At 39.4% G+C, this 26,556-nt stretch overlaps 1 protein-coding gene across 1 annotated transcript in view; it reads right to left on the bottom strand.

Moving 5' to 3' along the window:
* The window catches only part of DCP1B (decapping mRNA 1B), a 53,757-nt gene extending 42,505 nt beyond the window's left edge, over positions 1–11,252 (bottom strand). Inside the window, exons 1-3 of the mRNA XM_063077634.1 lie at positions 11,007–11,252; positions 5,151–5,191; positions 905–1,032 (exon numbers count right to left, since the gene is read on the bottom strand). Of these exons, the coding sequence (XP_062933704.1) occupies positions 905–1,032; positions 5,151–5,191; positions 11,007–11,147 (310 nt within the window). The 5' untranslated portion in view covers positions 11,148–11,252. The remainder of the gene's footprint in view (positions 1–904; positions 1,033–5,150; positions 5,192–11,006) is intronic.
* Positions 11,253–26,556: the final 15,304 nt, after the last annotated feature.

Below are 26,556 nucleotides of genomic sequence, written 5' to 3' on the forward strand. Positions count from 1 at the left end.
CATTCATTATTAAAATTACACTGAATAGTACACAGTAGGTAGTTTCTTTTATCTTGAGCTCAAAGAGTAGAATGGAAAATGTATAGAAAACACTTCTTAACTGCAAAGTCTTTTTGAAATCTATCCACAAAACACAAGTGCGTGGGCATGCACAGGCAAGGCAAGTGCACATACACATTTATGTATCGAACAGTATGTTCTTGTTTTCTTTGTGTGGAGATGCCCTGAAATTGCTGTTTTCATCAGTCTTTCTCGGGTTACCAAATAGTCCAACACAGTGGTCAGATAAAACAAGAGTGAAATGGAGACAGAATATTAGACAGACAATTGCTTCCTCATTTCAAATCTGACAAGGACGATTTAGTTAGCTACTATAACTTCAACATTACAAAGGGTTATGAAATTCTTAACGATTGAAAACTCTTTGGACTTTGATTTTTCATTTACTGTGTATTCAAAAGATGACACTTCTAGAATACAGGTCCTCTCTCTCAGACATTTTGTCAGTATGCTCAGTCAGAAGTGATACATGAGGGAAAAACTGCTAATAGCTGCATCATTAACTTTATTAGTTCAGTGGCACCACTTATGAGTCCTTCTGCAGTCTCCTGACCAAGATTTCACCTCACCCAGCCCTGCTCAGGCTTAAGACCAATGAGGAGTTCACACTACAAAGTGGTGTAGCTGCAGAAGACAGAGTTTAAGTACTTATATCATCATATTCACATTCATTTAAGCTTTCCCAAGAAGCTATTGCCTCAGTTAGGCATGCATTTCCCAAGCCAACAAATGACGCGTAGAGTCGCCAATACTAAACGTAAACACGAAGGCATATGCTGCACAATTTTAAACACTTGGCCAAACCTCAGAACTAAAACTACCCAATGTATTAAGAAAGACTCACATCTGGCATTTCTGTAGAGAAGGAAAGGATCCTGGAGTTGGAAATCCAGGTCTTTAGTAATGGGTTCTGTCCTATTTTCCATGCTCAGCCTATTCATAATGGTGAATCCGTGCTTTGGAGAAGCAGACCTAAAAATCACCCAAGGGTGTGGGGGAGACCAAAAGACAAGTTGCTCAGTATACTACAATTTCAGTACAACTACATTCTGATATGTCTCTCAACCGTTTGGTATGTATATACAGCTTCGCACAAGCAGACATACATATAAAGCAACATTTCTTTATCATTGGCATTATGGGCTAAATCATATGTAATACAGCATGGTTGTCACGGTCATTCCTTTGGTAAAAGTAAGTCGTTCTTCTTTACACTATTGGGGTGTGTGTCTGTCTGTCTGTCTGTCTTGTTTCCCTATCTCAGTTGTAAATTCCTTTAAGGCAGAGATGGTAACTACTTTTTAAAACATTACTGACAGATACACTTCTCAAGAATCTCGGTAGTTAATATAGAGTGTACATCACAATCATACAAAGAAAATTTTCACAGAAAATGTTAGTGTTGGTCGGAAATTGAGAGCTGCAAAATCTCTTAGAGAAATGAAGCAACTCTGGTCAATGAACTTGGGAGAAGAGTAGTTTAAACTAAAAGTTCATGCAACAGTACAAAGGGCAGATATTTTGTTTTCTTCCATATAAAGCAAACAGCTTCATGGATAAACTACTCTAAAAGTTTTCTCCATAAAAACGTGGCATTTACTGATTTTTTATTTTTCATTTTATTCAATAAGCTTTGACTGCTTACTTTATTAGGCAGAAAGAACCCAAATTATACACAGTATATTATACATGTAACAACTACGTGCCCATTTGCCTACTGTTGGGTAACAGCCATATAGTAATTCAACTGTGTAACTTCTGATGACAAATGAAACACCACATCCCTCACACTGAAACTAAAGCAAGCAGAATTCATTTATTTACTTTAGAGTACTAAGGGTGTTATTAACAAACGCACAGAAATATTATGAGAAACGGGAAAAAACGTGTTTATATCTTAGTTTTATTTTACCTTGAACCATCTGATGCTGATAAAGAAATAAAATACAGCTACATTACCACTTACAGGATTTTCTTCGGAGACCTCTAATTTTAAAATTGATGGAAAGCCTCGCTTATTTTACCAAAAGCTAAAGTGCTGGTAGGCATATATCAATATCAGAAATAATCATAATAATCATTTCAACTTAAATTCAGAGGAAGAATAAAAACGTACGCCCAAAGAGGGTCCTCCAGAAGTGTCAAGTTCAGAAATCACCAGTGGGTGTTCTCTATGAACTCTCAATTACAGAAAGGAAGACATAGTAGGAAATACAGTAAAGAAATAGTTTTAAAAATGGGATTAGGTGTTTTTATATAAGAATCAGAGTTTGATTCTTCTCATATTTCATTATCACAACAGGGTCTCATCTCTTTCTTTAACAGTATGGGTACTATACCATCTTATAATTTATAAAATAGGCCCGCACAATAAATATGCCAATTGCTACAAAGCAGTTCTAAAAGCAGACTTCCCTTCGGCAAGAGAATTCAAAATATATCACTGGCAGCTCTGTTACCTGTACCGAAAACTGCCTTTTAATGTTTACGTGCTTTCTATCTATCAAGGAAACACTTTAACATACTACAATCTTGTTTGTTGTTGTTTTTTGAGGGGAGGTAGAGGGTGGTGGGAGGGGCAGGGAAAGGCATCCTATTCTTGAGGAGAAAGACTTTGGGAAGAGATTAAAAAACAGGGAAGTTTTTTCCTCAATTAAATGGTTTGTTGAATTGACAGCTTCATTAGAGACATACAGTACATTAATACTTGAAAATACAAACCTATATTTGGTTTTAGTACCAAAGAGAAAATATTTCTATAATTTGTTATTCTCCCATGCTCAAAAAAGAGAACACTAAAAATCACTAAAATCAATCATTAATACATATTAATACATCTCTTCTTTCATTTCTCAAAAAAATAAAACTTGTGAGACATGAATGAAAATGCATACTGTGCACTTGGCACATAGCAGAGTTCAATAGTCTGGGTTTTTTTACACTTCAAAATTCTCAAGGGTAGTCATACTCTACTGAATAAACTTACTTGGTGGTGTGCTCTGGTGTCTTTGGAATGCTTTGGAACACACTGTAGACTTGGGCACTCCCACGGCTTTTCTGAGACTGAATAATCTGACCTCCTTGTTATAGAGTCCAATGACCTCACCATATTCCTTCCTTTCCACCCTCCCTGCTGCCTCCACTTGGACAGACCTTCCTTCCCCACTGCCGACCTCCCATCTAGCACACAAAGACCCCCATCATTCTTGCACTGTGCCCACAACTGGTCTCCATGAACCGTTCCAGTTCTGCTTCTATCTTTACGGCTGGCTCTCCTCCATTTACCAGCTGGCTCTAAACCCAACCATTAGCCCTTACCAGTTTCCTCTTTATACTCACCCTTTCAGAGAACATTTTTCCTCTTATGGTTTCAACTACCAAATTATCTCAGATGACTCTAAACTCTATGTTCCAGCCCTGACCCTAACCTGAGTGGCTGGATACCTCTATTTGAATGCCCTGCTACCATCCCAGAATCATTACTTCAAAATAAAGTGAAGACTTATCCTTAAACCAGATTCTTGACTTCCTATTTTTCTATTCCGCCAGTAATTTTGTCATTCTCAGTCTTCCACTCTCAAAATATTAATGTTATTTTTTAATTTCACCATTCCCTCTATACATGCAGTCTTTTTTTAAAAGATGACCGGTAAGGGGATCTTAATCCTTGACTGGGTATTGTCAGCACCACGCTCTCCCATGAGAGCCACATGGCCATCCCTATATAGGGATCCGAACCCGTGGCCTTGGTGTTATCAGCACCACACTCTCCCAAGTGAGCCATGGGCCAGCCCCATACATGCGGTCTTTCAATGCCCTTTCCATTTCAACTTCTATCATTCTAGTCCAAACTCTCACAATCTCATATCTATTCCACTGCAATAATCTTCTCAATGTCCTAACTCCATTTTTTTCTAGAACCAATGCATCCTCATGTTAATACACTGATTTCTCCATACATTTTCTCATAACTCTATTACTATCCTGTTCATAAACCTTCAATGACTTTCTACTGCTAAGAAAATTCCAAAATCCTTAGTGTGCCTTTCCAAGCCAGCAAAGCTCTTTACACTTGCTGACTGATAAAAACCAATATAAACCCTCTGCACCAAAGTCATTTTCCTGACTGTACCTTTAACATCCTCTGCTTTTGCCACTCTTCCTACTGAGACTACCCTCCCCTCTCCTCTATGCAAGTTAAGTTCTACCTTATTCCTGAGGCCCGACTTAAGACCCTCCAATTCTATAAAGCCTTCTACAATCACAGCTGTCCATTCATTGTTTATAACCAACCTATCAGCTGGCCCTTAGGATAGTCTATCCTGCATTGTGGTTTATCTGAAATGTGAATATATGTATAAAGAAAATATACCTGTGAGTATGGGTGTGTGTATTTCCTATCTCCCCAGTGAAACTGTTACCCACAGAAAGGTTTGTACTAGGCCTTTGTATTTCATCTATGCACCCCCACTGCAGGTGATAGGCTTCAGCTATGACATTCTATGTGAATGGTTATGTGAATAAAAAGTTTAGCAACTAAGACATAAACATACACGTATGATGTTAATAATATCTGATAAAATGAACATCTAAAAACATGAGTTTACTAAATCTATCCTGAAACACATTCTACACTAATTAGACAATGGAGGAATATAAGACATCTTCAGTTTTGGATCATGCTTTTTTAAACAGTCAAGGGTGAGGAAAGCGTAATCAATATTTTCCCAAATATTAAATAATCTAATATTCCTAACAGCGTATTTCTCAGCTCCTTGCCAATGCATTATATTCAAGAACTTTGTACTATTCATTTGAAGCAAAGGATAAATATCTAACACTTTTTAAAACAGAAGACAAAGATTTAAGTTCGTCTATATTAAAGTTTAAATTATATTCTGAAGTTAGTTTCATCAGAATACCAGGTGACAGTATTCAGTATTCTTCTTCCCATGTCAACTAATAATTTCAAACTAAGATTCAGTTCTTTTACTTCTCTTTGAAATAAAACACGTGAAGAGTGACACAACTGAGCTAAAATATTATTTCAAAGATTGTCAAGTTTCTTTATAAAAGTAAAATACTCTTACCTTGTGTAAACAAATAAGGTTCCTTCCACATCAGTCTTCTCCTAAAACAAACAAACAAACCCATAACACATGTATGTTCTCTTCATTCAGAGGCAGAGAACATGAACTTCTCATAGTACAAAATAGGAATTACACCCAATTTTAAGCAGGTGAAACTGCAGGGGCCAAATGTGTGCAGCATGAGGGGATACTCTCAGGCAAAGAAGGAAGCAGGCTCTATGCATAACCGTGGCTCTGCTGACTAGGCAGCTGGAAGCAGGCATTCTTTTGTCATGTACAAAATAAACCATCATTGTCTTCTTAACAAAATACAGGGATGGCAACACACCTTTAGCTAAACAATGAGGAAATAGGTGTGCTCCACGGATTTCATTAGAAAGAAAAGTTGATAAAAGTGTGCTGCCTTTTCCGCCATCCACCAAATTGGATATATAGTAAGCAGCAGAAATCAGTGGTGTATGCATTTCATTATCCTTCACTTTGTTTTCCAGGTTCATTTTCTCTTGTCATATCCTGTCACCTAGGAGAGCAGATGATCTGCCAATAACTCTGCTTTGACTGCTAGATAGAAGAGGGTAAGATGCTGTAGAGTTTTCAGATGAATAAATCACCTACTTGGTGTGTAATATTTACAGTCAAGTTCTGACTCAAGATCTCTGAAATAAAGTTAGACCAAATTATTACCAACTTAGGACTCATGGAATTTGCCTAAGAAAATCTGGGGAGGTGCTAAAGTTAAAATGATAGTTCAGTTAGTTCATTTGGCCTTTCTTTTCTATTTCTCCAAAGGGAGGAACCCAGGCCCCAATGTTAATGTTCATCACTACAATGCATACTAATCATACATATATATATGTTTCCAATTGTTTGATTAATTAGAACTTAAAATGTACTTTTGCTATTTACATGGTTTAATTTCAGCATTATATTTAAGCCCTCAATATTTTATTATTAATATCCATTACTGTAAGCATTCAAATTTAAGTACTCTGTAATTCTGGTGAAAAATACACTCTTTAAGAAAAAAAGTGTTTTGTTAAAATAATTTTTAAAAAGCACACAAAGGGCCGGCCCATGGCTCACTTGGGAGAGTGTGGTGCTGATAACACCAAGGCCATGGGTTCGGATCCCTATATAGGGATGGCCGGTTAGCTCACTTCGGAGAGTGTGGTGCTAACAACACCAAGTTAAGGGTTAAGATCCCCTTACCGGTCATAAAAAAATAAAAAATTAGAAATAAATAATAAAAGGCACACAAAAATGTAAAGTGCAATCCTTTCACAGGCTCAAGTAATTTCAGCAATTTCCCGCTCATCTTAGTTCAGTGGGTCTCAAAGTGTGATCCCCAGATCAGCAGCATCAACATCACCTGGGAATTTATTTAAAATGAAAATTTTTGGACCCATGCCCAAACCTACTGAACCAGAAACTTGGGGGGGTGGGGGTGGGGAGGTTTGCTGAGCAATCTGTTTTTTATTAAACTGTCCAGGTGATTTTGATGCATGCTAGTTTGAGAACCATTGCTTTAGTTCAATAACTTATTCTCTGTCCATGGAACTATATCAGTCATAAAACCAAAATCCAGTATGGCCCAAATTATACCAAACTACCACTAAACATTGTTTTTTAAGAGTAAATGGATATAATAAACATCATTATTTAATAACAAAATATTTAATCTCAAGATGTTTATTATTAAAGAATATGCAATTAGAAATATAGAATTTAAAACAAATAAAATAATTTTAGCCTGTCTTCTCTGTAACATATAAGCATAGGTAAGAAAGTTAGGTAGCTCATCCTTAAACTGGATTTGCTATGAAGTTTGTATAAATGACTCCAATATACTGTGAAAAGTATCCTTATTTTTGAAATGTGGCCCATTTGCCACTGCACTTTGAAAACTATTCCGAGTCAAAATGCAAAAAATACATACACAAACACTACTTCTTATCTCTCTTTGTAAACAAACATGGTTAATTCATGTCTGTTGGGAAATCTATATCCTGAGTGCACTTTAAGGACTAAAAATTACTTAAACTCAAACCACCACAGTATTAATCATTGAGCAAATGGCCACAATACAACAAATGATACCCAAACAGTCTAATAATTCGTAGGTGCCCCTAAAGTTTAACCAGTGCAGTCGGCAAGTATTTACTAGTTCACAAAGACTTTAAGTATACATTTGTAAAAACTAAATATTTGGTATTATCCATTCGATTGATAAGAAACTGAAGGTAAGATCAGATGATGGAACTAGGACTTTGAAGTACCTATGGGTATTGTCAGGATCACTTGCCACAAGGCCACATCAGTTTCCTGTATTTCAGTATTTGACCTTGGACTGTGTCACCTTAGAGATCCAAATCAAGATTTTATATATATCAGCACACATAAAGATAATAGCTTCTGACTTGTTTCCTTTCTTCCTCGATGTAATAGAAATTCCCTTTTCTTAAAAAATTTTAACTCCACATTTTACTTCTGAAAAATCCAGAATCAGAAATGTAAAAGGCATGCTTCTCCTGGAATATTCTCTAACTTATAACAAGTAATTCTTAAAACAGATTTTTATTGAGCATTACACACAAAAACTGAGTTTGTTTACAGAAAGGAATTACGTTTCAGTAATTACAATATAGGACCTGGAGTGGGGTTCTTGCCAGATCATACTGTGCTAATTAGTTTATTCTATGTCTCAGTGTCTCCACTGAAAAGAGATAACCAGCCTACACCATTCAGATCTTGCAATGAAAAAAAACCATATTTTTCAGTGCTCTATGATACCTAGATAAAAGGGGCTTAGAAAATGTAAATTTCTATTTACATTTCTATTTTGGTTGAACCAGGTCAAACTTATGCATTTTCCTGTTACCTCCAGTTATTCAGGGGCAACCAGATTTTTTTTTTTCCTTTCTGAGCAAAGTGCAGGGTTGGGGGTGTGGGGAATAATTAAAACAAGATTTTATTAGATGTTTGTGCCTTAGATCCTCCAACTAAGGAGACTTTTATGTTAAAGTACTAGTTCATAGTTCTGGGGTATTTTAGCTTATATTTTAAAAGTATGATTTAACAATTTAATATTATATCCTATTATAAAATCTAACAAGTGCTAAAAAAAATAAGCAGTTCAAAATTCAAAACAATAAAAAATAAAATAGTGCTGTTTTGAAAATTATTTGGACTCAGTAGTTTGACATTTTTGAAACAACTCAAAGTAACCTGTATTTTACTGATTATTCTAATGAATAATAATAATGAAAAAGTAGGTCTCAATTTATCCCCCTCAAATCTCTCTCTCCATCATGCATGTAGCTTCTGAGTCATGACGCTTTCAACAGTATCTATTATCCAGAGGTTTTGATTCTGTGAGCTGCACTTTTTCATACTCCAAGTTATTCTAACACACAGAAAACTTAGAAAACCACCACCTAGAAACACTAGCCCCACTAAAGTAGTTTCTCAAGCTCAGCATTTTTGACACTGTGAGCCAGACAGATCTTTGTCATGGTGTCTGTCCTTTGCATCGTAGGATGGTTAGCAGCATCCCTGACCTCTGCACTGTAGATGCCAGCAATACTCTTCACCTCAGTGTAACAACCAAAAATGTCTCCAGACACTGCCAAATGTCACCTGGGGGCAAAACCAACTTCAGCTGAGAGCCACTGCTCTAAGGACTGAGAGGTAAAAAGTAATACCAGGGTTATAACATTCATTTAATACACAGGTATTTGGGGGAAGCAGTTTTTCCTGGCAGTGGAGAGTAAGTAGGTCTAGCTCTAAAATTCCTACTCTAGTCATGACATAATCTTTCTTAATCTTTCTTTAAATCATTCTCTGTCCACTCTTCATTCCTAGTATCTCTTCCTCTGAATGCCTGAAGTCATTCTTCATCTATTTCCAATGTAATTAGAATTCCCCTCTTTTACACCCCACCTGCTTCCTTGAAAGTACTTTCTCCTACATTCTCAAAAATGTTCTTGATACTTTTATTGTGTTTACATTCAAAAGGCTCCCATCCAGAGACCCTGAGTGATGGCATATGGAGGCAGTGGTGACAATTTGTTTACCCCCAGCAACTCCTCTGCAGCTGAACTAGGTTTCTCTCTTTTTTCTGGCAGCCTTGAAGATTAGAACTTTGAAAGGATGACCTTTTACTGAATGAATTATGCCCTGTCTGAAAGCAACAAGTCCAGGAAGCAGGAAAACATAACTCCTGTAAATAATGCATTGTGACACTTCTGCCTTTTGATGAGGCTTTTGTTGATGGGCTTCACTGGCTATCTAAAAAAACCTCTGTAACTATTTTTAAAAGTATCTGTCACACAGATAACTGTCAAAAGCCTACAGGAAACAATTGTTGTTCAAGAGAAATACCCATATGCCAACAGTTTCTCAGGATTCTCCAGACTCTAATCCTAGTGGCAAGTCAATTTATAGAACTATGCATTCCTGGACCTTATCTCTTTACTACAGAATTACCTTTCCAGAATTGTGATCTTTGGCATTTTTCTATAGAGCAGTAAAATAGCCATATGTAGTATATCTTTATATGTTTTTTTAATTACCATGGAGGAAACTAACTGTCCACTGTGTTGATCAATGTCCTTTATATACAGACCCAGGTGATAAATTCCCCTTGAAGCTAGGAGGAAATAATCTCTTTCTTGATCAAGAGGTATACTTCCGAAATATTTCAAAACAATGAATGTTAAAGAACTTTCCCTGTTTTCTTTTTGGTTTTGGCTAGTAGGAGAGCAGACCTAGATTCTTTGCTCCATTTCAGTAAATTTCCTAGTTAAGAACTTTGGAAACTAAGTTTCAAAACTGTTCTCTCCTTTTTGCTTCTTTATTTTTTTATTTTTGTTTTAATGATTTTCAGGCCAGTTTTTATTACAGGCTGCTCAAGATCCTTACTGGAGATAAGTAGGTTTACGAACGTGAGTGTTAAAAAACATATGGGTTTGTTCGATATGGATGTTTTCCTTGCTTAAATGCTGTTACTGACTCAGAGAACAGATCAAAAAATTTATCTGAAATCCATTCATCCAGGCTAAATTCTTTATAATGTCTTGTAACTTATCTAAAAATAATGAATGGATGGTTACATAACGGACTGATGAATATTATTTGGGACAAAAATCACTATGAGGAAAGAGAAAAAAATTACACGTCTCTACATTCAAGTGGATGGGTTGCAAAATCACATGCAGCAATTCCTGCAATAGGACTGAAGTCTCTTATGCGCCTACCCCAATCCAGTTGTGAGGAAAATTACATTTCATTCAATACTATTTCACTGGGGCTCTGCTTTGAGAAGAGCACTAAAATAACTCAGCTCCCAGATGGACTCCAATAGCAAACTTGGTGGGCTGTGGTGTAATCTTCCCAAGAACGTCAGCCTTCTAAGCGTGAGATCCAGCCCCATTTCGTCTGTTATTTCCCGATGTTTGCTCTTTACGTGGTGTTTTCCCTGAGTTTACAACTTGAGATTCATCTCCTTCTGTCAAAGTTTGCCCCATCTAAGACTGAAGGATGTTCCAGAACCAGAACTCTCCTCTTACGTTCGTCCCCTACCCCTGCCTCCTCTACAGACGGGACCCCCATCGTTCTGGTCTCCTAACGTGGGCTACCTTAGACTTCTAAGTCTTGCCCCCGTCTGCAGCTGGTTTCACAGATCAGCCTCCCTTCCCCCACCCCCCAGACCCCCGGTTCCAGTTCCCCAACTTCGGCCTCAGGCCCCCGCTGCACCACCATCCACCTCCAGGCGCCAGCGTCTCCTGCCCATCAGCGGGTTCTCGAGGCCCAAGTCTGACGACCCCCCGTCCCCTCCCCCGTCGCGTCCCCACGCACCCACTCGTTGGCCCGATGGCCGAAAGTGTACAGAGCCACCTGGCTGGCCACGTCCACGATGCTGTTGATATACGGGTCGTGGCGCCTCAGGGCCGCTAGGCTGATGTCGCGCCCCTTCCCCACCAGGCCGCCCGCCGCCATCTTCCCTCCCGCCCGACACCAACAGTGGGCTCTCAGAAGCCTCTCTCAATAGATCGCAGAACGAGCGAGCCACCTCGCAACCGGCACCCCACGGCGAACACGCGCCGGGCGGCCTTCCCGCGACAGGCCCCGCCCCTTCCGGCGACAGACCCCGCCCGCCCCCCACGGACGCCAGGCATCACTAATCGATGGCCGCGTCCTTCCCGCGCAGGATCGTTGCCACTGGCAATGACAAGCCCAGGCCGGCCCTCTGAATCCGGGTTTTTTCCTTCTCCAAGAGCTAATTTCTTCCTATTAGAGCCTTGGAGCTGAATGTGGGGTCGGATTTCCCTCTCGGACGTGTTCGATGCCTTCGGACGTCTTTTCTTTGGCGCTTCAGTGATCAAACCTATAACAACAAACAAGCCCCAAGCATTAACAGGAGGAAGAGACTGTGATTCTGAATGAGCTAAAGCCCAGGGGTTCTCAAAGGGTGGCCCTCGAACGCTTTGGGGGTTCCTGAGAACCTTTCAGGGGTGCAAGGCCAAAACAATTTTCATGACAACTCTAAGAGTTATTTGACTCATTCACGTGGTGACATTTGCACCAGTGATGGAAAAACAGTGATAGGTTAAATTGCTGGTGGCTTAGGCGAGGGCAACAAAGCTACCAGTCCACGTGTTCTTCACTGAAAAGGTAGGAAGTCTGCACATAGCACGTCCGCCGTGCCCTCGTGCCGCATCTGTCTCCAGGAAGACACTCAGATGCCTGAGCTGTGAGCTGAATACGTGTTTTTATTTTTATTTCCACAGAGCACTGTTTTACTATTTATACAGTAAATACAGATACATGTGACATACATAAAAGTTCTTTGAGGGAGTCTTTAATACTTCTTAAGAGTGCAAAAGGGTCTTGAGACTAAAAAGTTGGGAACCACTGATCTAAAACATTTATAGTAGTTAGCATTAAACATTAGAATAACTGTGCAGAAATTCTTACTCACGTTCATAAACTCTTACCATACTTGCTACAGAAATATCATAAATATGGCACATGTGCCCTCTCAAAGCAATAAATTGCTATATAATCTTTGCAGCCACAATTTTAATTTAATTGAAATTCTTGGTTAAGCTCCATTTTGGATCCTCTGTCCTGTCGACTCCAAGCCTAACTTTCCAAGAGGGGAGAATACAGCAGTGGCTTTCAAACTTTTTATAACTGGGGCTGGGGCTTTGCTATCTGACCCAGAATATACATTTATATATCTATTGAAAGAAAGTGAGCCGAGATGCCAGGTACCATTCAAGCTTTATTAAAGAAAGAAATCTGCTGGGCTGTACTCAAAATGGAGAACAGCCCGGGGCTGCCCTAAAAATGGGGACAGACAGCACAAGGTGTGGAGGTGGTAGAGCTAATATTGGTATGTTCGAGCCAAGAGCTGGGTGATGTAATTCCGGGGATGGGGATTGAGTTAGGTCATGGGAATGGAGAGTTCTGCGCATGCGAAAACGCCGAAAGTTTTTTTTCCTCCAAAACCATGAGGCTTTTTGTAAGAGAGAATGGGGGAGGGAAGTGGAGGAGAGGGGAGGAGGTGGACGGCGCCATTCTGTACTTGGGCTTGTCTAAAATGGCGCTGGTTATGTTGCTGATCTATCATTTATATCTGATATCAACTAAAAGTGTTATGAAACAATACTAAGTGATGTACATAGATACACATGTATTTACATATTACATTTCATTTTTTAAAGTGCTGGTGGTGACTCTCTAAATTGATTTCATGATTATAGTCGATTGAATTATGTCCCCCCAAAACTCATTGAAGCTTGAATTGTGTCCCCCAAGTTTTATTTATTAGAAACTTAGTCCCCACTGTGACTGTTAAGAGGGTGGGAAATCCTATTACTGTAATTGAAAGGCGGAGCCTGGAAGAAGTGATTGCATTGTAGGACCGTGCTGTAGTGAGTGGATTAAAAATGGTGGTCAAGGGCGTGGTTCTGAGGGCTTTAAAAGAAGAGAGAGGCGTGGGCCGAGCCCGTGGCGCACTTGGTAGAGTGCTGCGTTGGGAGCGCAGCGACGCTCCCGCCGCGGGTTCGGATCCTATATAGGAATGGCCGGTGCACTCACTGGCTGAGTGCCGGTCAGGAAACAAACGATAAAAAAAAAAAAAAAAAAAAAAAGAGAGAGGCGTGCCCACGTCTCCATCTCTGCTCTCTGCTTCCACTATCTTGTAATGTGAGGGGTCACTGTCACCACCACCAAGACCTTCAGCTGCTGTGTTCCCTGTACTTTGGACTTCCTAACCTCAGAAACTTTAAGTAATAAATTTCGTTTTTCTTGTAAGTCACCCAGTTCTGTGTAATTTGTTACAAGCAACAGTAACAGACAAATTCAATGACCAACTAATAGATTGCAACCTGCAGGTTGAAAAACTGGACTACAGCAACTGAGCAACCATACAAAGCTGACTAGACAACTTCCCATGTTAGTCCACTACCTTGTTTCCAGTATTATTTTTCTTTTTCTTTCTTTTTTTTTTTTTTGTCTTTTTCGTGACTGGCACTCAGCCAGTGAGTGCAGCGGCCATTCCTATATAGGATCCGAACCCGCGCAGGAGCATTGCTGCGCTCCCAGCGATGCACTCTCCCGAGTGCACCACAGGCTCGGCCTTTGTTTCCAGTATTATTGAGCACTCTTTGCTCTTGATCACAGTACTTCTAAAAACGATCTTAATTTGCCATATGGGCAACAGGGAATTTGGTGATTAACTCTAGATCTAGTCTGACACTCTCTCCCTTGATTAGCTCTTCTGATTTTGATCATCCAGCATGAACCCGCAGGTTCTACTTTGTACTTCCCTTGCACATATGATGGGCACTGCTTTCTTGTCCCCAGCTTTTGCCCTTTGAGTTCCGTGATCCTTATACAGGACATTTTTCACCTAATTCTTCAGTCCTTTCATCTTTAAAGTGTAAAAGACAAATCCTGGCTCTCAAAGAATAATTGCTTTGAGCTCAATAGAGAAGGGAGGAAATACAGGGGCATTATAATATTTTAAGTATTCATAAAACAAAAATGCCCTATAAGCTGAGTAACCTGTGTGACTGACCACAATCATAACATTTATTGAGAGCCCACTGGATGAAGCATATTCATTCATTCTTCATGATTTATTGTTACTTGTTATGTCTGTGCTGAAATTACAGAGTCCTGTTATCCCCAGTCCCTGGTCTCATGAATAAGGTGAACACACTGTAATCCTGCTTATTGGTACATTGACATATGTGAGCAACATACCAGTATGATTCCTAGTAAAGGAGGGTTCTTTTTTTTTTTTTTTTTTAGTTTAGAATTAATGGAGGAAACAGCCCATCTCCTGTTTCTACCTTCTTGTATCTGAACTGTTTTCCCCCAAGTATCTTACACATTCCCATCTCTGTTTCTTTGCCCATTTTTCCCCCTTAGCCTGGAATGACCTTTTCCTGGAAAACTTACCAACTGCCTCTTCTGTACAATCCTTTCTTCCTGTAAATCTTCAGTGCGCTCTGTTACTATTTGTCTTGTGATACTTAACTCACTTTATCCCAAGTTAGAGCAATTTATTTAATATGTTACATATATTTTTCCCAATTCTAAAAAGGATAAAAAATGAGTCATCAAAATTAAAGAGTTGTTACAGAAAATCTAGTCTGAAAAGTTATTGCAATTGAACAACAAATTTACCTTTGAGTTTCTTGACAGATGGGCAAAAACAGAGAAATAGTAAGTTTCATAATTTTTAATTTTTTTTTTTTTTTTTTGTCTTTTTCGTGACCGGCACTCAGCCAGTGAGTGCACCGGCCATTCCTATATAGGATCCGAACCCGCGGCGGGAGCGTCGCAGCGCTCCTAGCGCTGCACTCTACCAAGTGCGCCACGGGCTTGGCCCCATAATTTTTAATTTTTTATGTGCTCATTTATCACCCTTGTAGTAGTCTCCCTAGCACTTGGTCCAGTGCTTTTCGCATAATAGAGATTCAGTAAATGCTTATTCTGTTGAAACAAACTGTGAGTCAGTCGAATTTACTCACTAAATGTTAGCATTTTTTCAAGAGTTCATGACTTATAGAATATTGAAATCCATGTTGGGATAAAAAAGCATGCAATAGCAAGTCCTGATCTTTCAGAGTTTACATTCTGAGGGAGATAGGAGAAAGTGGAGAGGTTTTTGGTTTTTTAACTTTCAATATTGGGGGGAAGAAAAGAGAGAGAAAGAAAGAACAAAAGAAAGTGAAAAACAACAACAACAAAAAAACCCTTTGAGATTAGAAATCACACTCAGAAAAAAAGAGATAAATAACGTTGCAATGACTTCAGCGTTTCCACATTGTTCATCTCTCTGGGCCACAGAGTTTTATTCTTTTTTTCCCCAATGCCTGAAGCTCTGACCTTCTAGGATGACGCCAGACTTCTGCCTACTTTGTAGTTGAATAATCTGTGTTTGTAAAACCAGGTCATCATCGCTTATCCAAATACACTGAGTTGCAGCCTTGGTATTAGTAAAAGACCACTTCTATCGGCTTCAACAGCGCTAGCATACTTCCACTGTGTTTCCGTTAAGCCCCATCATGAGACCTTGAACAAATATCGGTGACTTTGGGTTTCATGATTATTTTATAATTGTCATTTTGAGATTAAATATGTGCTAACACTTGGTTTCCTAAAGTTAGATACTGCAATTTAAAATAATTTTGTAGTAGGATAAAAAATAATGTCTGGGTCTGGAATTTTTATATCATTGCAATGGCTACAACAAAATTCACCACCTAGTCAGTCAAGGTAATTGTAAGAAGACAGGATATTTAAATAGTTTGAAAAGAGGGATATAATGGAAAAATGTTTGGTTTTGTAGCCATGTATGAATGTTTGTGTACAAATATAGACTGACTCTTTGTCATAATAATTTAAAAACACATATACACAGTCTGGTTTATTAGCACTCTTTTCTTTGTTGCATAAATAATCTCTAAGTTTTCCATTTATCTTGGAGAAGAATAGAGAGGAAAAGAGGAGCTTCCAGAATGCCCCTAAGAGTTTTTTATTCTGAAATGAGTTATACAACCTCTGTGCTCTGCTTGTGCCATCTGTATGAGTTGCCGTTTTTGCTAGGAATTTTATTCCAAAGGATGATAGAAGAACTAACTCTCTCCCAGTGGAGGGAAACAGTTTGAAGCAGTGTTATCAGTTGTTTTCGATGCATTGTTCATTTATTTTTTTAAGCAGCAGAACACAGTAGAAAGGGCACCTCCTGAAAAGGGAAACTAATTTAACCTCTCTTTAGCTATGTGACCTTCCACAAGTGACCTCACAAGTACCTTGGGGATCATAATACTTGCTCTAAAAATTTCATGGGGTAAATGAGATCAAGTGAGAAATGTACCTGAAAAAGCTTTGCAATCTGTAAAATGTTCTGCAAATGAAAAAACTAGCAGTAGCAGTAGTAGTATCAGCATCATCATCATAATTATTATTAGTTTTGGGCCAAGCCCGTGGCGCACTCAGGAGAGTGCGGCGCTGGGAGCGCGGCGACGCTCCCGCCGCGGGTTCGGATCCTATATAGGAATGGCCGGCACACTCACTGGCTGAGTGCCGGTCACGAAAAGGACAAAAATATATATATATATTATTATTATTAGTTTCATCATCATTATTATTATTTCTAATAGAAGCCTGTAGTGGATTGAATTATGTCCCCCAAAACTCATTGAAGCTTGAATTGTGTCCCCCAAGTTTTATGTATTAGAAACTTAGCCTCCTCTGTGACTGTTAAGAGGATGGGAAATCCTATTATGGTAACTGAAAGGTGGAGCCTTGAAGAGGTGATTGGATTGTAGGATCACACAGTAGTGAATGGATTAAAAATGGTGGTCAATGGCATGGTTCTGAGAGCTTTAAAAGAAGAGGAGAGTCTGTCTCTCTGCTTCTACCATCTTGCAATGTGAGACCCCTGGGTCACTGTTGCCACCACCAGATGGACTTTGGACTTCCCAGCCTCAGAAACTATAAGCAATAAATGTTCTTTTTCTTTATAAATCACCCAGATTCACGTATTTCGTTATAAGCAACACAAATGGACTAATGGAAAGCCCAAAAGTGATACTTACAGTCAAGTTATCCAGCCAGTGCTCAAATCATTCCAACAAAGTTCTGCGTAAGTGACAAGAACTCGTTAATTCCCAGGAAAGCTCATTTCCAATATTTTATAACAGAGATGTGAGCAAAGACATACTCATATTTACTAGAAACTTCACAGAGGAAGATGTAATGTAGGAGACATAGTTCTGTGTTCCACCAGGTTGCACAAAGGGGCTAAGGTTTGAAACCTTCATTCAGGGGCCAGAGGAGAGTGAGAGGGGCAGATGGGGGGGTGTAGGCTGGGGGATGTGGGGAAGGAGGAGAGCTGGTGGGTGGGCCTTTGCTAGGATAGGGGGTAGCTTGTACAAAGCAGGGTCAGAATGTCTCCAACCTGGGCCCAGCAGCTCCCTAGACTAGACCTCTGTTAACCTAACCTGGAGAGGGGCTGGGGTAATTGGAGCTCTTTGGAGTGCAGAGACCAAACATGTCCATTCTCTTTTAATCTCTCTTCTCTCTCAGTCCCATAAAAGCTATTAATTTTACTGTCATTGCCAGGGGTCAGGTGAAGGCTTAGTGGGCCTGGAGGATCTCCACAGTGACAGCATCTCTTTATCCACTTCCTCATGCCCAGAACACCCTGAGACACAAGCAAGTGCCTCGAATTCCACAAGAAGAGATAATTGGCCTTAACAGCAAAGACCTGATAGTGGTAATATATCTGAGTCTCGGTCAAAGCAGTCAATCACTTGATTGGGAGAAAAAGATGTGGGAAGTGTGAGTTGAGTCTGCAGAAAACAAATCCACTTGTTTTATTCTCAGTGCACTGTGGAAAGGACAGCGGAAGTCGTGTAGAGGTCGCCTACCATGCCTCTGAAAACATAGGCAGCTCTGTGTCACGTAACTGAGGAAGATGTTATTTAATGTAGCTGATCACATAAGGGAGTCTTGTCCTGGTACAGAGGGGAGGTGCTGAGAGTTGTCACTGGATTGTCTGTCACATTAACTAGGTGTGTGCTATCTGATTCATCATCACAGCACTAAGGTCATATAGGGATGACCTGAATGATTATTTGATTTGCCAGTCACTGCACTTCTCTGTGGGATAAAAGGCTTGAGTTAGAAAAGTGCATCCCAGCTCCAAATTCTGTGGTTCTCTATTAAACCACTTCTGTGATATCAAATGCATATCAAATCTTTACAAACAGGTAAATAAGCCCAAAAACTATATTGAGCATTCTGTTTAGGAAACATCCCGCGTTGAAATTAGGTCAGGGTAGTAGACCATTAAGAACTTTTTACCTGCACTCCCATGTTCATTGCAGTTCTGTTCACAATAGCTGAGATATGGAACCAACCTAAATGTCCATCAATGGATAATTGGATAAGGAAACTGTGGTATATATACACCATGGAATGCTACTCTGCCATAAAAAAGAATGAAATTCTTCCATTTGCAACAACATGGATGAGCTTGGAGAAACTTATGTTGAGTGAAATAAGCAAAGCACAGAGGGATAAATACCGTATGTGCTCTCTCATAAGTGGGAGCTAAGAGAGAAAGAAGAAAGACCACAGTGGTGCATTGGACTTGCAGAGGGAGAGAACATTCCTAGGGATACAAAGTGGAGAGAGGGAAAGGGGGATGGGGAGGGAGGTCAGGGATAATTGAAGGGATAATTGGGTGGAGGACATGGGGTATAATCACAATTTGTGGTAATGGGCATGCTGCCAGTGTGGATATGGCCATCACACCTTAGGCATGAGCGGTGACAATTTGCTTTGTACCCCATGAATATTCATAACCAATAAAAACAAAACAAAACATTTAAATATATATATGTATATATATGCAGTTTATCTGTATAACAATTATACTTCAATAAAGCTGTAAAAGAAAAATAAATAAATAAATAAGAACTTTTTAATGTTCTTTCAAAACCGAGGACTGAATGCTTTGATGAAGAAGGAGAAAAGCTGTTCTCGTTTTCATGTTCCTTCATACTTAAAAGAAAGCCGTTGCTGTTGGGAGGAGGGACTATTTACCCTCTCCTCCCTTTAGGTGGCTTCCTGCCAGGGGTGATTGCTTCTCTCTAGATTTTTAATCCTGGTGAAATGCATATTTCAATTCTTCTATGATGGTTTACATGGCAGTCTATAAGAAGCAGTTAGAAAGAGTGTCAGAGAGACCTGGGGGAAATGCAGTTAAAGACTTTTCTAATCATAATACTTAGTGTTGTTTCAACCTACTATGTTAGCTTTTCACTCTGTGATTGATTTTTCTCTTTTTAAACTGACATATGAAGACCCAAAGAAAAGTGAACTTCAAAATATCGTGCTGAACACAACTGTAATCCAAAGCTTTGGAAAAATACCTGGCTTGGGGACTAGGGCTGGAGAAGTGAGGGGAGGTACAGAATCTGCCTGTTGTAATGCTGAGATCTGGGAATATTTCGCTGCCTGATCCTTCAAGCTATCATAAATAGTCTATACTGAGTTATCAAACTACAGCCTATAGGCTGAATCTGACCCTCTGCCTGTTTTGTAAATAAAGTTTTATTGGAACACAGCCACACTCATGGTATTGTCTATGGCTCTTTTCACCTACAACAGCAGAGTCGAATAGTAGCAACAGAAACCATATGGCCTGCAAAGCCTAAAATATTTACTATCTGGTCCTTTATAGAAAAAGTTTGCTAATCTATGTTATTTAAACAAATCAATAAGTAAGTTATATTGAGGACCTTCTACATGCTCAGTAGGCACCCAGTTTTTGCACATGATAAATACACAATAGATTGGAAAGGGTGACCAAGGTATGAAGCCCAGTTTCCATTGTTAAGGAGGTTAAAATCTAGTTGAAGAAAAATAGACTAGCATACATGAAAAGATAATGAACAATAAAAGACAATGTATAATCAAGGGTTAAATTGTGACATGCAGGCTAGTACCAGAATTTGGAGAAAAGGAAGGAGGATCAATGAGGCCTCCAGTAGTTGGAAAAGACAATATTTAATATAATAAAGTTCCAGGACACAATAAAAGCTTGGGTGCTCCCTTGAGATGCACTGTAATTGGATTTGACCTGTATTTGTACTCTAGTGTCATTTAAGTCACTGATATTTTTGGCCTTGGGCTTAGAGGACACCTTAATGACTGGAAATATTTCTGAGTAATTTTAGCTGACTGATTTTTCTGGGATTTGGGATTCCTTCAGTCTCCCTAAACTACAGAAAATTTAATCTAGTCATAGTGGCATAATGTCCTTCTTTTTTGGAAGCAATATAGTATAATGGAAACAATACCAGGGTCTTCAAAAAGCTCATGGAAAGATTTGCATTATCTTTTAATTCCGTTTTTCCACAATTTTTTTGAAGTACCCTCATATAGTATCATGATTGAGTGCATGAGCTTTGAAGTCAAAGGGGCCCAGGACTAAATCTTGGCTCTATCTCCTCCTAGCTGTGTAAACTTGAGGGGTTTTATAAAACTCTGGGCCTCAGTTTCTTCATCTATTAAATAGAGACAATAATAATGCCAACCTCTTAGGGTTATTGTGAGAACTAAATAATAGGCCTGTGAAGTGTTTAGTATTTAAAGTGCCTGGTACAAGGATAGGCATCCATGAATGTTTAGTCATTGACCATTGCTCTTGGTAATAGCAAGATTTATATCCTGGACAAGAGAGTCACACTTACTTCCAGAACACAAATTAGTACTTTGTCTTATAAAGTCACTTTGTGTGTATTGCAAAATATACTAAAGTGCAGCATTACTGCTCACCATCTTTTAGTTTACTAATGGTTATAATTTTAAATTATTAACATTATCGCCATTGCTAATCCCCTAATTTATTTCTGTGATGTCCTTGGAAATTTTGGGATAGGGAACGCTATCTAAAAAATGCAAGTACAGACGTTGCTGCAGGACTCTTGGGTGTTCTCAGGACCTGAGGTAACTGTCCTCAGAGGTAAGGCAGGTTGGCAGAGGTACTAATGTCACGGGTTGGGAGGCAGCATCTGTAAATTCTCACTGATTTCTGTGGTTATGGAAGAAATCACGTAGAAACCAGACCAGTTTTCCTTATCTGTAATGAAGAGATAATAGCATTTATTTTTGTGACTGTTGTATTGCCGAAAGAGCTCTTTGAAACACTTTAAGTGTTTTGATATAATCATAAAATATGAGACTTTAAAAGCAGGGTCTGAGTGTCCCAAGAAGGCTCTGTTTTCTCTGTGGATAATGTCTGACGATAGCATTGTTTTCTGCTTTCCTCGAGGTCATTTAAAGATTAAAGGGCAGGGCATTTCCCACATTTCCTCCTGTGACAAATGGCCCTTCCACAGTGCTTTGACCTTCACTGCTGTTGCGGAGCTCCGGGGCAGTGACCTTGACTGTAGCCAGCGGGCCCAGGCCAATAGGGTTGCTGCCTCTGAGGGCCTTTGGCATTAACATATTTATTGAGAACTCAAACACTGAAACCATTGTTTGGTTTTGTTCGCTCTTATTAAGAATTTCATGCACTTTACAAGAAAACAAGAAACTCAGAAAAGCAGATGCCTTTAAAAAAACAAAAAAGCAAAAACCAAATAAGTCACAGTTTAGTCTAAACTGGGAGAGCTCTTACAATATAGCAACTCATGTCTCCCTACTTCCCCATGAAGTAACAAGTGCTGCTGTCTTCGGTAGTCAGATAACCTTTACGTTTAATCATTTGTTCATGCAAGAATATTTATTAAGCTCCTGCTATGGGACAGACACTGGGCTGGGAGCTGGGAATATTGCAGTGGACAAGACAGACATGTTCCCTGCCTTCCTGGAGCCTAGAGTCACACTGGGAAAACCAACACATGAACAGGTATTACAGTAAAGTGGGCTGAGTGCTGTGTGAAAAGTTTGGGATGCCACAGGAGCACGGCAGAGGCACTAGAGATGCTTCAGTTTCTTTAAATGAATTGCCAAGTAAAACAAAATGAAGACACTGTACATCCTCTCTTTGTGCCCAGACCAGGGTGAACTGGTCCTAAGAGTTGTTACAGACTGGCCCTGGTTATTCTTGGATGTAAGATTTTTCTTGGGTGGTTTGGGATTTAGGCCTTATAGATGAGTTAGAGTCTTGTCTGAATAGTGCCATAGGTGTCATCCTAAAGCCACCTTGGTCCTCACTGGGTTTTGGAGCAAGACCCTCCCAAGAACACTGGGAATCAGAGCAATTTCCTTCTCCTCAGAGACTACCAGCCTTAGCCCAGATGTCCACCCGTGTGAACAGTACATACTTGAACCACCAGTAGTTTTCACCTGCTGTTCAACCTTCTCTTATCCTTCCCTTGGAGTTTTCATTCCCCAAAGAACAGAATGGATTCTCTACTTCTTCACACCTGTCAGTCTAAGGGCAGTGAAGACCATGTCAGTGTACAAAAGGGCTACTTTCTCAGTCCACGGACTCTCCTGTACTCTGTATCCCTTTACCTTGTGCTGAAGGGTCATCCTCATGTAGGGCTAACAAGGCCTTGTTACATTTATTCCTCCTCTTTCTTCTTAAGGAGCTATACAGCTTTTATTTCCTTTAATGCATCTCACAAAATAACACAGTGTTAGCTTACTACAATCCCGAGCTTTCTTTAGTGGAGGCTGAAAAGTCCAGGGGAAGGCTGGCTGGAGCCACATATGGAGATTCCAGGAACCCCTCTTTGCCTGGACCTAAGGTTGGGGTGGAGAAGAAGCAGGGATAATTCCCAAGCATTCAAGCTAGAGTTATCACCAAGATAAGTGCTTTCCGCCACCTTTTTATATAGAAGATACTGAAGGCCAGAAAAGTGGCTTTTGTAAGGTCACATCAGCTTAGAGTGGAGAGAGCCTGGAGCAGAAGTTCTCAATCTTGGACACACATCAGAATTACTGAAAGGCATTTTCAAAGAAGCGCCAGTGACCAGGGCTCAACCAGATGAGTTCATCAAACTCTGAGGCTGGGAGGGGATAAATCCCCTCAAAGTGACTCTAACTGTAGCCAGGATGGAGAAGCACAGGACAGCCTGGTTGGCAGCCTCTGTGCCAAGAAGAGTCTGGTTCAGCTAGTGTGGGCACTTGGGCAATTCACTTGTCCTATGTAAACCTCAGTGTCCTTCTCTGTAAAATGCAGTTACTAGTAATACCTACTTTGTAGGATTGTTGTTGAGGATTAAATAAGAAAACACAAATAAAGCACCTGGGACATATCAAGCACTTAATAAATACAAATTACTGATTTTATTATCTGGTAATGGCAGAGCAGGACTAGACTTCAGGTCTCCCAATTTCCGGGCAATGCTCTTTCCACCATGATAGTTGATCAAGGCCTATGTTGATCAACCCAGGGGAAAATGGGGTGCTCCATCCTTGAAAACAATTCCCTTTGTAGGTATATATAAAAAAGACATGAAAGACCTTGTTTTTTATTTTTTTTATTTATTTTTTTTAATTTTAAATTTATTTTTATTTATTTATTTATTTTTTAAATTTTATTTTAAGACCTTGTTTTTTAAATAAGGAAGCATCTTCTTTTTCTTAAGGCCCCTCAAACTCCACCCTAGTTCAGTGTCTTCTGTTTGATATCATTCATCTATTTATTTGCTCATTTTTTTGTTCTTTGATTTAACAAACATTTGTTGAGTGCCTATTAGGTGCCAAGTACTATCTAAAGGTCATCAGTACAGCAAAAATAAATACAGACTCTGCCTTCCAGGAGCCTAAAGTTTAATGGAGGAGAGATACTAAAACTAATTATTGTACAATGTATGTATTATGACAATAGATTTGTTTAAAAACTAAAATAAAATAAGAACAGTGTCTGGTCTTCCAGGCAATCTGTGTGGCCAAAATACTATTTTAGTTTTGGTATTACCTAAAGTGCCAGGTGCTGGTTTCATCCCAGACATTTCTGACTTAATTGACATGGGATGTGACCTGGGCATTGAGATTGTTTAAAGCTCCTGGATGATTATACCGTGATCAAAGTTTGGTAACCACTGATTTAGAAGCTTCCTGTTCATTAAGGATATAAATAACTCTGGAAAGATAGGCAGGAGCTAGATGGTTAGGAGCCTCCTGGGACATGGTTTGGACTTTGGGAATTTGGAGTTTATTCTCTAGGCAATGGAATGCAATGGGAGGTTTTTAAAGAGGGAAGAGACATCTAAGTTTCAGAAGAATAATTCTGGCCATGGTGTGGAAAATGGGTGGGGCTGGAGACAGGGCGATGAGTTAGGAGGAAGAGACACTGAGAACCTAAATTAGGCCGGGAGGGTGGAACTCTGATGCTAGGTACCAGCAGGAGCCCTGGCACATGAGGGAGAGAGAGGGAATATGAGCAACTAAAACGTTCTGCTTCTGCTGGTTTTCAGCTTTGAAATTTAATAGTTGCCTTCTTAGTAAACATCTAAAGGATTCAGTTGATACTTATTAGGTTGGCTTTAAATGAGGACAACCCCTTCAAGAACTAACTCTTAAGCATCTGTGAGTTTCAGAATGATACAAAGATAAATTGTCACCCTTAAAAAAATAAAAGGGCACCACCCAGTTAATTTTGGCAATGTAGATCATTTAGCTCCCAGATAGATTTTCCATGGAAAGGGAGGGAGAAGGGGTGGTCTGGCAAATTACATTGATCCAATTACCTGGATAATTGCCAAATTTCCACTTAACATTGTGATGTGAAGATGTTTCAGTCAATGTATCTTTTTTCTTTTTCTTTTTTTTTCTTTATCTAATGCTTCAACTAATCAAAACTTATTTTTACTGTTATTGGTTCTGTGGAGCTAATATGACTGTGGTGGTAAGATGATTGGATTTCATTTGCCTTGTGCTCCATCAAATGCAGTTGTCAGCTGAGTCCTACTGCCAGCCTCATCATGATTAGGAAGGAGGCACAGGAAGGCAAGAAGAGCCCAGCTGGAGGCTAACATTTTGGCTTGAAGGCATAGCATGACAAATTAGAAAAATCATTGTTTGCCTTCTAAGCTGACTCAACACAATATCATTGTCTCTGCCAAAGTAACGTTCAGAATATTTTTTACATCTCTTTAAAATATAAAAACCATTTCTAGCTCAAGGGCCATACAAAAATAGTCCACTGGCCAGAATTTGCAGACCCCTGGTCTAAAGAATTAACAAAACAATAAATCAAGCCCTGATGTATAGCATTTGCTGATCTCCCTGTTGTAAATACTCTCACTATGACTTGATTTCAAAATGCCAACACGAACACCAGTGAATGTGGAGTCAGGAAGAGACATGCCATCGCACACCATTGCATAGTATTTTCATCATACGGATACAGTAGATGTAAGTAACTCCAAGGACAAAGACAATGGTAAAGTGTAGTAAAAAAATTAGGAAGTGATGAGTTTTTGAATATTTCTTCTCTTTGTTTCTAATATAACTTATATAATTCTAAGTTTACATAATTTCGTTTTCATACTGTTTAACTGTTGGCTCATAAAATTTCTGAAAATTTAACTATCTTCTCAAACAAGCTAGCACAAGCTGGCTCAAGCACACCATTGCTAGGAGAAGGGGAGTTAGAATGTGGAAAGGCAGCTAGGATAAAAGCAAGGGAGTGAGAAAGGATGAAGTTCACGGCTGTAGACAGACACTTGATCTGAGACGTAGCCACACATGGTCATTGCACATGACAGTTGCTGATGTTACAATGCTAATTTGGGTCTTCTATCTTAATAAGCATACTCAACTAATTTGGGAAAAAATCTCGGTTCAGTTTGACCAATATCTGGCAGGGACAGAGAACTTGACTCAGTATACGGTAAATCTGATTTAAAAATACAGTACTCAAAATTTACCTGTGAACAGAACTATCACAGTAAAACAAAATATAGAGCTGTTCCCTTAGCATAATGCTGAATATTCTTTTGTAATCTAGCTCTCTTACAAACATGCAAATAAACTGAAAACAACTAAAGCAGTGGTCCCAGGTCCTTAATATTTAAAAAATTTAACCCTCCCTTAAACGTCGTCTAAAGAGGGAGTAAAGTTTACCACTCTCTGTTGACAGGTGGGGATACTATGGATGCCACTGAAGGGGAAAAAGTAGAAGTCAACCTGGGTGACTGAGTTGCTCCTAAACCCTGTGACTCTGTAAGTGCCCCAGAACGGCTGGAAGTAGAATGATATGGTAGGCAGACGGGGGAAAGAGAAGAGCAGAGGTTGAGATGATTGAGGACTGGAAATGGAATCTGGATGGCCTCTACTGTAACTTGCTGTTTTTATAAGGGGATACTGTTAACTATCACAGTCATTTGATTTGCTCACAGATTGATTTAGTTTA

The sequence above is a fragment of the Cynocephalus volans genome, chromosome 1 (assembly GCF_027409185.1).
Source record: "Cynocephalus volans isolate mCynVol1 chromosome 1, mCynVol1.pri, whole genome shotgun sequence".
In the NCBI taxonomy this organism is placed as follows: domain Eukaryota; kingdom Metazoa; phylum Chordata; class Mammalia; order Dermoptera; family Cynocephalidae; genus Cynocephalus; species Cynocephalus volans.